This window comes from Strix aluco, chromosome 10 (assembly GCF_031877795.1).
Source record: "Strix aluco isolate bStrAlu1 chromosome 10, bStrAlu1.hap1, whole genome shotgun sequence".
In the NCBI taxonomy this organism is placed as follows: Eukaryota; Metazoa; Chordata; class Aves; order Strigiformes; family Strigidae; genus Strix; species Strix aluco.
In genome coordinates, this window is record NC_133940.1 from 27,833,731 (window position 1) to 27,848,546 (window position 14,816).

Here is a 14,816-nt window from a genome sequence, read left to right on the forward strand (position 1 = left end):
TTTGGAGCGAAGTGTCCTAGCTCTGTTGCATGCCGAGATCTGTTGTCCAGATGAATTAATTCCAGATTATATGTGGGTGTGGACTTCAGCTGGGCAAAATTTGGATACCCTGGTTTAGTCATTATTCTCTGATGAATCTCTTGGTGACAGTCTTTGCCCCTATTGTTCTGAGGTGAGCCCCATGGCAAGAAATGTGAAGGCAAGAAACAAAAGAATATAAAGAAAGGTTACGAAATCAAATTCAGTAAGGCAGGGTTATTGTCCCTCCATTCTGCCTCTTCTGTCCTCCATCTGAGATTGGATTTTGCAGGAAAAAAACACCCGTAGGACAGACAGAGTGAGTTTGCAGGGCAGGATCTGGTGGAGAGCAGGGGCTGGCAGCCCGTCCCCCCGTGTCTCCCCGGACGGCGAGCAGCACGCCGGGACCTACACGGCCCAAATTAAACCGCAGAGAAAGGGAGGAGGAAGTTATCATCAATTCTTAACATTTTATTTCTTTACTGGGTTAAACAAGGAGCGGAGAAAACCTCTGCCCCAAAATACAACAGAACTGAAAGCATTACAGGTACAGAGACTATTGAACACAGAGAGTAGTAGGATAATATTTTTAATACAACTGAATTATAGCATGGTTTTGTGTTTTTGTTGTTTTTTTTTCTTTGTTTTCTGTCAAACCATTTTGGAAAATAAATGTAATAGGAACTAGTGCAAAAAAGTTCTAAACATGAAGCACAGTGTATAAAATGGCATAAGAAAACTGTCCCCTCGAGGACACAGTCACTTTCTTATGACAGTGGGGAGAAAGAGAAACAGAAGGGGGGTGGGAACAGAGAGGGAGGGTCCGGGAGGCAGAGGACGAAAGCTGGAAAGAAAGAGAAACCGGGCAGGGGGATTAGAAAGAATATTTTGACTTCAGCAGTATGGTTTGTTTTGTTGTTTTTTTCACCTCGCCACCACGTACTGTAAAAGGACCTTTTATTGTAGGTCTGAGCTCTGTAACCACCGACGTTTCACAAGCACTTGAGAAGGGTTCGGTCACAAGCAGCCTGGTCGCACACACACAGGCAAAGCCATCCCGGGCCCTGCTGAGGTCCCCCCCAGGCCCCCCCCTGGACCCCCCAGCCCGGCCCTCGCTGGCAGCCGAGGGGCTGAGACCTGGCTGGGCTGCCAGGACGGGCACCTCCCGCGCTCGGAGTTGGAGAAGGGCAAGAGGGCAAGGATGCTTTCTCTGGGGCTCTCTCTCAAGTCTCTCCCGTAAACCGGCTCTGGTTGAACCGCGGCGTTTGCTTTTCTCGCTTTGTGGCAATCCCGGCCGGAGCAGCGCATCGAGTTCCTTCCCGATTTAAACTCCCCCGATCCTACGGGAGCATCTCTGCTTCTGAAGGCGTCCCGTAAGCGTGACGTCTGAAAGGATCGGAGGCTTAAAAGCTGGACTCAGGTTTGGTTTGGAAAAGAAAACAGAGCTTGGTTAGAGGCATGGCTGGGGCACCCACCGCCGGCCGAGCTCCTAGAGAAGGGACTCTTCCTCCCGGGCAGCAGCACCTCAGCAGCAAATTTGGGGGGGAACATGCCCATGTGCTCCCCAAGGTGCGTGATCCCGGACTGGAACCCTCCCAGTATGAGGGGCAGCTCTCCAGTTCGCTTTCGCCACGGAGCCGCTCAGCCTGCTGCCCCCAAGAAACTGGCTGGATGCTATTTTAAGTAGAGCTGGTTGGAATTCCTTACAAATTGCTATTCTCTCCGGATCCGCTGCCACCAGTTCCAACTGTGCGAGCAGAAAAAGTGTGATTGATTTTTTTTGCATTTTATTTTTTGAAAATGAAAGGTTTTGTGGGAAAGGGCTGTTCTTGATACATTTCTCAATTTGAAAAAAAATTGGTCATAATTATCAATATGGCTTGTTTTGACAAGTTTCAAAATAAAATAACTGTCTGGCTTGAAATGTCTTTTTGTTTTGCAACTCAAGCACGCACAGTTCCCAAATACGTTTAAAAATGGTAAAACCAAACCCAAATTTCATAAGCCAAACCTAATTTTTTTTTTTTTTTTTTGAGTTTCAGTTTACAACAAATGAAGCTGTCGACTTTCTGGGCTGAAAAAGGATCATCATAAAATGCTAACGAGACTGAAACCGCTTCTGACCTTGTTTCGAACAAAAGTACTAGATAGGCAGCCTAGGAAAGGCAGCTGGAGGAACGACGGTGGCTGTAACTCATCTCCTGCCCGCGAACACCCAGTCCTGCGAGCAGGGGCTGCGAGCTTTTGAGAAAATCCCAGCAACTTTTAAAAGGATTTATTTTAATTTTTTTTTATGGTCCTTATTGGACAACAATTTATCCTTCACGTATGGCCGCAGCATTTCCTTTGCTCCCTTCGTCCCAGAAGGGGCAGAACTGAAGGTCCCTTTGGAAACCACCCCGCAGCAGCCGATGCCGGTGACCTCCCTCGCAGGGTCTGGGCTGTGGAGGTAAAACCCTCCTTCCCCAACACCTCGGCGGGACCAACATCCCCCAGCCCACAGCTGGGGCAGGGTGGGGGGAGCAGCTGCAGGTCCTGCACAGCCACGTGTGGGAACCCCCCCCACTTTCCTCCAAGGACCAGCCCGCGGGTGGTGGAGCGAAGCCTGTTTTTGGGAGCCCCGTTTCTGGGGAGGATGCTCATCTCCGCTCAGCCAGGGGGAGGACGGTTGGTGCTGGCTTCGTTCGTTCGAGACGGGGCTGCAGGAATGGTGGAAACTGCTGGGATTTTCCAGAGTCGGGGGCTGACTCCTGGCACTCAGAGGACGAGCAGAGCGGGTTTGGCTTCCCCGTCCCCCTCCCTGCAGCGAGAACAGGACTGGAAGCAGTCACCCCAAGAGCTGTACGGACCAAAAACACCCAAAAAGAGCTGCTGAAAACCTTCACTCCTGAAATAAAACTAAATGATGCTTGGACCTGGGCAGCCCCCTCGCCCCAGGAGCTCTAAACAGGCTCCTTCTGGGGGGAGAAGGGGTGATCACAGGGTTCTGGAACAGAGGGAGCTCAGTCACCCACTGGGGTGCCCAAGGAGCGACTGTTGGATGGGCTGAAGTAGATGGTTATTAACATCCTGCCTTAACATTAGACACTGCCCTTCCTAACCTCTGACGGATCCTTTAAGAGAGATTTATACCCACAGGGCAGCTCAAAAAGTCCATAAACAAAACTGTCTGGCTCATCGTGCAGATTTTAATAGGGGTTTTCGCAGAATCCGAGTATGTTTGTCTCTACCCATTTCTATAGGCATTCCTTTCCGGGGTGGTAGCGAGGTATCATATTATAATTTATCACAAGCTGCTGCATGACTTTTTGAGGGCAGAGCCTTCAATCCCAAGGCTGAGCACAAGGCAGGACAGGGTGGGGGGGGACCCCCCATCCCACCAGCAGCTCCGTAAATCACCCACCTCCCCTGCCAGCGCGGCGCGAGGAGACCTCGCACCCAGGAGGGCCCTGCGGAGCGCGGCGAGGGGAACCTCCATCGCATCACCAAGGAGGATCCTGTCCCGGGAGCAGCAGATATCGGGGATTTTCTTTTTTCTTTTTTTAAACACGGGCAGAGGAACCGTCTCCCAGCGTTGCCTGCAGTCCTGAGTGGCAGTGAATGAACTGCCCTGACATCTCCTATTGAAGCAAAGCAAAATGTGTTGAACAAAAACCATTTCAAGATGTTTTCTGAGTGTTGCCAAGTTACTCAACATGTTCTGCTTTAGTTGTCAGATGCTTTCAAAGCGATTTCCCTAACTCAGAGCACGAATGGTGAGGGCTCTCCCTGGGAATCTTTTGCCTGGGGCTACCATGGATCTGTATTTTCATAAGAAAAAGGCTCAACTAATGATTAATCTTCACCAGAGGAATCAGGGCCTTTCTTTGGGATTTTTCTTCAGTTATTTTTAATTAATTTGTACAACTGGCAGTTACATTAAAGTGCAAAACCCAGGACTAACGCTCCAGCCGGGCAGGACCCGGCTACCTTTCCTCCGGCAGCCCTGCCTGCTCTGCCCGCTCCCCTGCCCGCACCCAGACCCCACGGGGCAGCATCACCCCTTGGCTCCCCCAGTGCCACGGGGCTGAGGAAGCCTCTGGCCAGGGAGGAATCACCAATGGGCACCTCTCCCCAAGCAGAGAGAAGTTTATCCACTGAAAAAAAAAAAAATGAGTTTTACATATTAATCCCCATGCGTGGTGCTTTCTTTGGGGAGAAGAAATCAGGTCACTGGACTGAAAAGGAGAAAGCCCCTTGCATTTAAATTCCCGGTAGGATAAATTCCTGTTTTTCAAGGTGTTTTTTAAGGTCCCAGGTGGCTGTGGGAGCACAAAGGGCTCCTGGTTTGGGCTGAGGCATACCTGCATGCGCGGGGCAAAGAAACCCTTTCTCTCCTTCTCCCAGGCATGTTCCCTCCATGTTTTAGTAAAAATAATGTTAGTGGTATTAACTGAGACAATGTTAATGTCTCCTTTCTGGGCTTTTCTCTTTTATAGCAAAGAGAAAGCTAATATGGATGGAGGATTATTAAGGTTGTAATGTCAGACCAAAGAGAAGATTTTTATCCGACGGCCTTATAATGATGGACTGCGACATCCACCGCTTCCAGCTGCTCCGTCCTGTTCTGTGAACAGCCTAGTCTGGATTCATTTAACGAGATTGGCAAAGTGTTGAATACAGCATATGGTGCCCTAAAACCACAGAACTTATTGACAGCAGCCCAGACTCGCTAAATAAAAGAACTCCTTCCAAAAGCCTTGGTCTGTGAAGACTCAGCACTTTCCTTCCAGTCACACTAGGTAAAATCCCAGCCCCGCGCTGGCTCCGCACCCCGCGCGCTCCCCCTGCCTGCGGCCCGCCCGCCCCCCTGCCCTCCCGTGAACACCTCCCGGGAAGCCACGGCCTGGAAAACGTGCGGATCTCCGCCGGCTACGGCACGACAGCCCTGCGAAGCCTCCTCGCTCCCTGGCGGACGCAACCACACCCCCTCCGTAACCGTGCTCGAGACCCCGTTTCTGAAACAGCTCAGCTTTGAGATCCACCAGGACGCGGCGCCAGCTCCCCGCCTCCCGAGACGAAGCCGTGGAAGGTGAAGCCATTTGTCACAGGTTATCCCAGCAAAGCCCCGCCAGCCTCCCCTAGTCCCTGATGATAACTCGGGCCTATTTGACCTCACTCCCGCAGCTCCGTGGAAATCGCCCATCCCCAAACCTCCACGCCTGGTGCCACCAGAACCCACCCGAGCCGACACCGACACACCGGGCCGTGGCTCGGCTTGCCAGCGGAGCAGGAGGGCCCGCAGCCCTCGGGAAGGGTCTTTGCACGGGATTCGCGTGTGGAAGAGTGAGCCCGTCCTGCCGCAGGGTCGGGCGCTGCTCAGTGTCACACCAGCAGACAATAAGTAGGGCCGGTGACTCAGGGCCGCTGGCTGACGCACCACACTGGGCTATTCTTCTCTCTCTAGATGAGTCGTTCAAAGATTGGATGCAGCCTATCTCGGAGAGAGGCGCCTGGAATTAGCTTAACTCTTGGCAGTACATGAAAAATCTAATTTCCTTAAGAGCGAGCTGGATCCGTCTGTCTCGAGGCAGGCCCAGGATGGCGCTCCCTCCCTCGGCCTGGCTCTACACTTTTGCCAGTCATCAGAGCAGCTCCCCAACTCATCACCCAGCAGCTCCCCAACTCATCGCCCAGCAGCTCCCCAACTCATTTCCCAGCAGCTCCCCAACTCATCACTCAGCAGCCCCCCAACTCGTTGCTCAGCAGCTCCCCAATTCATTTCTCAGCAGCTCCCCAACTCATTTCTCAGCAGCTCCCCAACTCATTGCTCACAGAGGAGCCAGATCCCTATTTGCTGAACTGTTGCACATCCAAGTTCTCAGACTGGTGTAAACTAGACTGAAAAGATACGGATGGCGTGAGGAATAAGTCAAATGAGAATCGTCCTACCTCTTCTGGGTAGCAACAGCAAGGAAATCTGCTCGGGAAACACTCTGCATGCTCCATGAGCATCGCCTCTCCTAGCCCAATAACCAAGGGACAGCGGGTTCACAGGCTCTGTATCTGTGGGACTTTGGTAACAGGCAACTGATAATGTGTAAACATCACCCCAAAGCTCTGAGATTCAAGTCAAAGCAGAAATCAAACATTCAGCTGCTTCTCAGAGCCTCTTTGGTCTGGAAATGGGCTGGAAACGTCAGGAAACCTGTCCTTCCCACGAGATACCCGGTACTTCCTTCTTCCAGCCGGGTAGGAAGTAGCTTTGCTCATGGGGCTCTGCTTGGTTTTGCTTCACCTCAACTGACCAGAAACCACAAAACTCGTTACAGTCCTCAACTCTGTGACTTCTTGGGCCCTTGCAGGGATCTGGGATGGGTCTGAGATGCAGCAGGACGTTCCTCCTGCTCCATCCCCGCCTCCCAGCAGGGCTGCAGCAATCCGCCCTGGACTCTGCCACCAAACAGAGAGCCCATCACATGTCCCCTGCCGGCAACAAGCAGCTTCATGGCCGTGTGGCCACCAGGACGTTCTGCACCTGACTTGTGCTAAAACGCACCCTCCTCCGTCCCCTTGCCCACACCCAGAATGGACTTTCTCTCCTCCAGTGCCTGGCCCGGCGGCGCAGCGACGTCCCCCACGCACCTCCTGGGGAGTTTCCTAGGGAAGCGGGACCTGGTGTCTGTTTGGGGCGGAATCCTTCGATACGCTGAGCTCAGGTTTAAAAAAAAAAAGCAACCAAGTGAGCCAAATGAGGCTGCACCAGCCAGCACCTTGCCCGGCCAAGTCCAGCTGTCCCAGCTGGGCTCCAAGAAATTTTCTGATCTGGGGGGCATGCATGGATAGAAAGTGTCCACAAAAAACTCTCTTCCCCAGCTGGGCTTTATTAGCGCCTCTTCTTTGTGTGGGAGACTCTCCCTACAAGGCAGATTTCTCCAGCCCTTTTGGCCAGTCCTTCTGCCACCCAGCCGATGATTTGTAGCTGGGAAGCGTGGAAGGATGGACGCCTCCCAACGCCCCGCGTCCAGCTGTCACCATGCGCCATCCTGCTCCCTCGCTCAGCCTGCGCGCTGCTGGAGCCGCACCGCCCTAACTCCTCTCGGAAACCAGCCACTCCCGGCAGGAAAGAAAGCCAAAAAAAAAGGTTAATTAAACCAAATCATCAGGAAACTTGGCAGAGTGGGAATGCTGGGGATGTGTCTCCTGCTCCACGCCTCCGTCCTCCCTCTCCACCGCCTCGCACAGAGGAGCTGGAGAGGCAAAGCTGGAGGAGCAGGTTGGGGACATAAGGAGACAAACCCCCGAGTAGTACCACAGTGTAGCAGAACAACGTCCCACTCCTGCCCCCCAAAGCCCATTGGCGAGGGGAAAGCCATGCCGAGGATGCTGCACCCCACGAGGATGGGTCTGCCTCGAGTTGGTGGGATTTTCCCCCAGGACAGGAGCTGGAGCAGGGGGCAAGGCTGTGCCAAGAGGTGCTGCCTCTCTGCCTGCCTGCCCCTTCGGGACGTACAGGCCGAGGAGGAAAAGGAACGGGGGCCAGGCTGACTGTGGAACCCCGAGGCGGCCGGGAGATGCGTGGCGGTCCCACGGGGACACCTCTTTCCAAGGGACCCCCTCCCCTCCGCTCCCCACCCCGTCCCTGTGCCGTACCTTCCTGCGCCGGCGCCTCGGTGAGGCCAGGCACGTAGCGCTGCCCGGCTGCTACTGACCGAACCCTTCTCAAAGCCGAGTGCCGCAGCCCTGTGCGCGTTAGAGAGACTCTTCATCACGGGGATGCCCCGCGGCGAGCGGCTCTTGGGGGGATGTGCGGGGGTGTGTGTGCGGTGCGCGTCACCCCCAATCCCGTGCCTCCCATTGGAGGAATAGCATGTGCCCCCCTTAGTGGAAAAAAGATCTGGCGTTCTTCTCGGAGGTCGGCCTTCCCCTCCGCGTCACTCGTCCCGTGCCACGCTCTCCTCCAAGGCGGGCAGGGCCTCCAGGCTGAGCCCTCCGCCGGCCGCCCCGCCGCCGCCGCCGCTGCCATGCACGCTGGAGAAGGACACCATGGTGTGGAGAAGCATCAGGACCAGCACGCAGAGTCTGATCCTGCTGCTGCTGCCGAGGCGAGACCCCGCAGAGACCGGCAGCAAGGATGGGGAGCGGGGCTGGTGGTACTGGTGGTACTGGTGGTACTGGTGGTGGTGGTGGTGGTGGTGGTAGAGGTGGTAGTGGTTCTGCCGCTGGTGATGGAGGTGGGGGTCGTGGCGGTGGAAATGGAGCGACTCTGACGCTGTGGATTTGGGGGATGTGTTGTCGTTGCTGTCCGGGGGGTGGTCGCAGGAGTCCCATTGCACCTCGCAGCACTTGGCCTCCTCTTCGGGCAGCTGGTTCTCCAGCAGCCCTGCGGGAAGGAAGCGGAGGAAGAGGAGGGGGGGTCAGCAGGAGACTGCGGAGGGAGCTGGCCTCGGTGCCTGCGCCATGCGACAGGCAGAACCCGAGAAACGAGGCCCCCAGAGACCCACCAGCACTGGCCCTCGACAGGGCTCCGAGCCTGCAGAGACCGGCAAGCAGAGACCGCAGCCCTGGGGCACGTTCAGGACTCCCCAAACGCTGCTTTAATCAGGATGCCCCGGCTCTGCTTTAACCCAGCCACCTTCAGCCCTTCCCGTGCTTTAGCTTTCAGTCAGGGGCTTTCATTTCCCGCCCCCGTTAGCCGCTTACCCCTCACCCCCCAAGATGAGGCCGCATTCCGGCAGCACTCCACCCATTTCCATGCTGCAAAAAACCTCCTCCCCAAAAAACCCTCCCAAATTGGGCGCGTGGGCTCACCAAGCGCGAGGGGGCTCACCAGCACCCACCCCTGCCCTGTCCCCCCCGTGTCCCCCCCGGGGCTTGCGGGAGCCCGACCCCGCTCCCCGGACCTCCTTACCCGTACAGATGAAGCCAGGCAAACCTCCATAGATCAGCTCGTCATTGTCCGGTAACACAAACGGGCACCTGGTCTGCACCTCCAGGCAGTATTGCTTGCATGGGATCCGGTGTCGGCACTGTTGTTGGGTCACGTTGAAATACTCGGAGCACAGCCAGGCCTTGTAGACAGCCTAGGGGAAGCCACCGAGAGGGACGTGTCACCTCCCCAAACGCCGGGGTAGCCAAAGCACCGCAGAAACGCGGGGTAAAAGGGGAGGGAGAACTCTCAGTTCACGTCAGAAATCATTGGGCTCACTCACCAAACTCACCGATCAGTTCAAATAAACCACTGAAGGGTCAGGAGTGTGGAACTCACCTCACAAACTAAATCCACCACAAAAATAAAGCGAATTAACCGCAGGGAGTAACATCCCGTACAGACAAACACGGCGGCTCTGCCAAGACTGGTGGCTCGAGGGCTCGGCCCATCACACAAGAAATTCAAGTGCCGCTTATCCCCCGCCCCAGAGCATCCTCCTCCTCCCCAAGCCACCCCGCCGCTCCCCCAGGGCAGGGTAGGGATTTACGCCTCCTCTAAAGCACTTTGGTCCCCGCTGACTCTGAACACGGGACAGCAAAAGAGACCACGGGCTGATTTTTATTAGAATTTCTGAAGTTCTCTGCCTGCTGGAAAAGTTGGTGACCAGAAGCAGGTGGGTGCCACCGGGACGTGGCAGCCTCAGGCTTGTCCCTCTCTGCCACCAAATAACACCTTCCTCACCTTCCCCACCCATCTACGTGCTTCTGGGGGAGACTCATAGAAATGTGGCACTTTTCACTGTGCCCTTTTTTTCGGCTCAAACGGGCAGACCTCAGGGGGAACACGTTCGTTTTACAGACCTATTTTGACACTGGGCCGTACCAAAGAGCGCTCGGAGACATTTCCAGAAGCAAAAGCAACCTGGGGGTTCACCTGTGGGTGCAAGGCTGGGCCACAGCACCTTCTTCTCCAGTCTGTCCAGTCCCCCGTCCCCCTCCCTCGCATCCACGGCCACCCATAAGCTGGGGAGGGAATGTGGCTTTCCTCTGCAGCTGAGCGAGACGACCTTCCTCAGCAAAACCCAGCTCTTCCCTCCACCCCCCTGTGCCTTCGTGCCCATCACAGCTGCCCGGGCACAGCCCAGATGGCTTCGGTTAAGACCGTATCTCCCACATCCCCCCTTATCTCCCGAGCTTCAGGCACAGGGGGAAATTTTTGTCTTCGCTTGCAATAAAAGGGAGGGCGATCTCTCGTTTCTCACGGCGAGCAGCCCTTCCGCAGGCTGCGAGCAACCCGTGACACCGCTGGGAAGAGCAGCTTCCAGCTCATCTGTGAATATATCTAGGCACTAGTTAAGGTCATGTTAACGACCACAGCCAACTTCCTTTGAAACCAACTAGAAAGGACTCCCCGTGATTCAAAGGGAATGAATTTCCCTCCTCGGCGTGCTTGGAGAAAACCCCGTGCTCCTCCTTCCAGCTGCATTTTTATTTTCTGGAGGCTTTAAAAACATCACTTCTTTGTTTCCCCATGTTTCCATAGATCCTTATCATCGCTTGTTTGGCCCATGGTAGTGTCTCAGGATTAAAGCTGGTTGGGAAATTCTTGGCAAGTTGTTTTAGTTTTTGTTTTGTTTTGTTTTTTCCCCTGGAAAATGCCAAATCATGAAAACCAGAATTTTCATTAGTTTTGGTGAAACTTTCATCACAAAAAGTTTAATCAGGACCAGGACACAATCTATGGAGCAAGCCTTTCAGAGCAGTCAATAGCCCTGTGGTCAGGGCTTTCAGCTGAGATGTGGGAAATTCAGCTGTGGTCCTGCTTTTTCTCCCTGACCCGTTGGATCTTAATTACTTAGACAACGTGGAATGGCTCCAGAGAAGGGACTGACTCCGCAATCAGGCTGCGAGGACGCAACCGGGAGGGAGAGCTCCGAGGTCTGGATCTGCGTCTGCCCACACTGACTCCCTGTGGGCCAGGGAGGAGGAGGGGAGGCAGGCAGGGTGAGCACAGCCCCCGCTCCAGAGATGCCACAGCCCTGGCCGCGACACGTGTCCTCCCCACCGGCCTTGGGGACAGTGTCGGGAGCGGGAGGGTGGTGGGACAGCGAGGGGGACACAGAAAGACCCCTCGGTGGTGTGGCACAGGCGCGATGACCTTTTCTCCTGTGGGAAAGCAGCAGCTCTCAGTGCTCCCCACAGGACCGTGGACACCGACACCTTCTAGACAGGACGGAGAACCCAAAGGTATAAAATGGGCTTCAAACCACCCACTGACACATCCTTACTTCAGCCCGAGGACCTGGAGAGTCCCTGCCTCAACACGCCACTGTCATTTACACACGACTCCAGACACACGGGTCATCTGGAGCAAACCGGAGAGGTCCCTGCCTCAAACAGCTGCCAAGACACGTGACGCAAGAGCCTGAAACGTGGGGATGCCTCTGGGAGGGACCTTCTGAAAATGGCGACCAAGCCACGCAGACCCAGGAGAGCGGGCAGCCACCACGCGGGCAGGGGCTCCCCGCAGGCAGGGGCTCCAGGTTGCCCAGCTGAAGGCGATGCCTTCCCCTTCTCCCCATTAAGAGGGCACGGGCATCCCATTACAGCCCAGCAGGCAGCGGGCAGGCACCAGGCAGGCAGACCTGCCCCCAGCAATCACTCCCGTGGAAATTGCTGTAAAACATGTTTTCCAAAGAGTTTTTAGGTCTATCGGAGATTTAAGGCATTTGGGGCGGAGTGAACTTCACAGAATCCCAGAATCATCTCGGTTGGAAAAGCCCTTGAAGCTCCTCCAGTCCAACCATGAACCTCACACTGACCGTTCCCAACTCCACCAGATCCCTCAGCGCTGTGTAAATTTCCTCAATCTCAGTCTTCTAAAAATGAGTTATTATTATTTTGTTAGTTATTTGGGCTGCCTTCACAGACATCCTGAGAACAACACAACCCTCCGAAGCAGCAGAGTACCCTGAGCACCCAGCGGTGAGGGGGCTGGAGGTGCTGCTCCTTCCCCATCAACTGCGGAGGATTTCTGACAGCTGGCGTCGACTGGCTGCCGGTATTACAAACGCCTGAAGTTGGGTGGGATGAATTCTCCCCAAACTCATAAAGTTTTCAGGATTAAAAACTGGATGCATTAACGACACCACAAACAGCCTGCCAATTTAAACGAGCCACGAACGGGAAAGGGATCAAATCTGCAACGGGATCGGCAGCCAAGGCGCTGCCCGGGGCCGGCGGCGGGTCCCTGCTGAGCCTGAAGACGGGACGGCAAAAGAGACCGTGCGCCGGTGCCAGGGGCCACCCAAGTGCTGCCCACGGCCCCTCACAAACGATGTAACAGACAAGGTCGCCTGTCCCCCCACCTCGCAGCCCCCGGGGACCTGCCCGAAGCCCAGCGCCGCCTGCCCGGCCCCGTCTGCCAGCGCCCACGGGACACATCCTTCCAGCTCAGCCTATTTTCCAGGCCCTCATTTGGGCTTCGCGTTAGACAACTCCACCAATGGGGCTTCCCCGCGTTTCCCGAGGAGGTTGTTTTACCGCTGAAAGCACTTATCTCACTGCCTACAAGTTTTCCTTCATACTTGACCTACATTTTTCCATCCAAAAGTTCATTCCCTTCAATCATTCCATAAACCATCCCTCTCTCTCCTCTCTGTTTACACATTTCTAATATTTGCAGATGTATCATGCTCCCCATTTAGTCATAACTTAGGCAAGCTCGACTGATTTACTCTCTCACATTTCCTCCAAGTCTCCCTCCCAGCCCTTCAATCATCTCTGACTCTCCCCCGCGCTGCTCCCAGACCCCCCGTCGCATTCACAGCTCCCGTCCGGGGACACATGGGGAGGAAGGGGGGGATGCTACGCCGGGTCCCCTGCCCAGTGACGGTGGTTGTCACCTGCCCTGGCCCAGCCCCGGCTCCGGGCTGAAGAAACCCAGGAGAATCCCGAGAGCTTGGGAGGAAGGAGCTGGGGCTCATCCCGCTCTCCTGCAGAAACACAGCCTGCACACGCAGGCTCTGCATGGACCTGTGCATTTTTCCCCTAAAATGCTTCTGTTAATTCCTATCAGGGAAGTTTGGCGGAGGGTTGGGGGTCTCAGACAACAACATTTGTGTGGTTTAATGAAAATACCGAGTGAAACACCGCAAAGAGCTGGCGATACCTCAGCAGAGGAGGGGCTCTCACCCAGAAACCGGGACCAGGCGCCAGGATTTCCCGGGTGTTTTCCCCTTTCCCTGTCCCTTCCAGGGCATGCATCTGACCAGAGCGAAGCCGTGTGGTTGCCCTGGGGCCAACCAGCCCTCGCCCGGCCGGGCTGTGGGTCCACGAGGCGTTGAACGTCTTTGCACGATGGAAACTGCCCATGTCTGCTCAAAAATAAAGACAGCAAAGACCCAGATCTGGCAGAGACGCGGGGCAGGTCTTTGGGAGACACCAGCATCCTCCCGCTGCGCATCTGCGGGGATCAGGCAAGGACCAAACTCCCCAGGATGCTCAAGCAGCAGCCTCACGACTTTGGTTTTTCAACAGCTTTCAAGATCTCCAAGCTTACCCCACGCAACCTGCTTTCTCCTGCCGTCACAAGGGATGTGTGAGAATTTAGGACAGGAAGAAATTTATTCTCTGCTTAACGGGGAAAGCTCGTTGTTTTCCATCCCTGCCCTTTATGGTTTCTTCAGGAAGGGAGTTTTGTTGCAATCAGCGTTTCTTCCATTCCGTTTTTGTTTTTGGCTGATCTCCAGGCCAAGTAAATATAAGTGACCTGAACTCCAAAAAGCTCTATTTTGGTGCCCTCTTCCTGCATTTTTAGCTCAGAGGACTGGCTAGATGACTCTGAGAAAGCACAAGGAGTTTTGCTGCCTAGGAAAGGGGCCAACTTCAGACACCCAATTTATATGTGCAGAGGAGGCCAGGCCATCTATCTGCATATGAATTTTGTAGGTGTGCCGAGATACCCTCTCATAAAAGACATTCAAAAGAAACAAAATTAACTGGATTTCCAAAAGCTATCTGATTAAGCTACCTGTCTGCTCACACTTTCACCAATACCCAACAGCCACGGTCAGAGGGACGGCCCTTCTGCAGGCACTTCTTTGTCAAAGGGAGTTCCTCGCTGCCTGCACTTCTCCCGCTGCCTGCTGTCAGTACCAGGACAACATACCCCATCAAACAGCTTTTCCAGAGTCCTATTGCGTTGATAGTATTTCTGCACAAAATAACACACTCATTTTTTAAAATCATTTCACCATTCCAATGCCAATCCAGTTGCTGCCAGTATTTTGTAAACACGGGCAGCGCCTGTTGAACCACCCCAGCTAAATTTTGGGAAAACCAAGGGGCAGGGACGGCGCAGCACCCTGGGATGTAACACCTCTGCAGAGGATGAAGTGCTTGGGATAGTCTGGATGCCACCGGGACCAGCTGTAATTAACCCAACGATCTGCCGTTTTCCCATTAGAGCAGGAATTGACGCTTGGGAAGTTTCCCTGGCGCCCAGCACCTGCTTCTCCGGAACAGGGATTTGCAGACTGGAGAGGGAGGAGGATAACGGGGGCAGAGAGAGAAGCGGGAAGCCTTCCCCTACAAAATAACCTCGTTCTGCACAGAAAAGCCAAGACTTGGTGCTCGCCCTCCGCTAAGTTCATGCCCGAGAGAGGTGGGGAGCTCACCCACCTGCCCCCGGAGAGCGGAGCTGCTGACGGGCAGCAATCGGCCATTCACCAGCTGCAGGCAAACTGGATGCTTTGAGAAACCCAGCGCGAGTTTATAGCTTGGCAAAGCTGCCCAGGACTGTATTTAATTGCCATAATATCGGGCTCTGCTGACTAATCTGAGGAAGCGCTGGGGTCAGCTCTGGAAGGAGACCCAGGAGGGTGCTC

At 54.7% G+C, this 14,816-nt stretch overlaps 1 protein-coding gene across 1 annotated transcript in view; it reads right to left on the reverse strand.

Moving 5' to 3' along the window:
• Positions 1-1,137: 1,137 nt before the first annotated feature.
• Positions 1,138-14,816, reverse strand: part of NALF2 (NALCN channel auxiliary factor 2) — a 30,158-nt gene continuing 16,479 nt past the window's right edge. The window contains exons 2-4 of the mRNA XM_074834883.1: positions 8,909-9,080; positions 7,651-8,380; positions 1,138-1,428 (exon numbers count right to left, since the gene is read on the reverse strand). Coding sequence (XP_074690984.1) covers positions 7,932-8,380; positions 8,909-9,080 — 621 coding nt within the window. The 3' untranslated portion in view covers positions 1,138-1,428; positions 7,651-7,931. The remainder of the gene's footprint in view (positions 1,429-7,650; positions 8,381-8,908; positions 9,081-14,816) is intronic.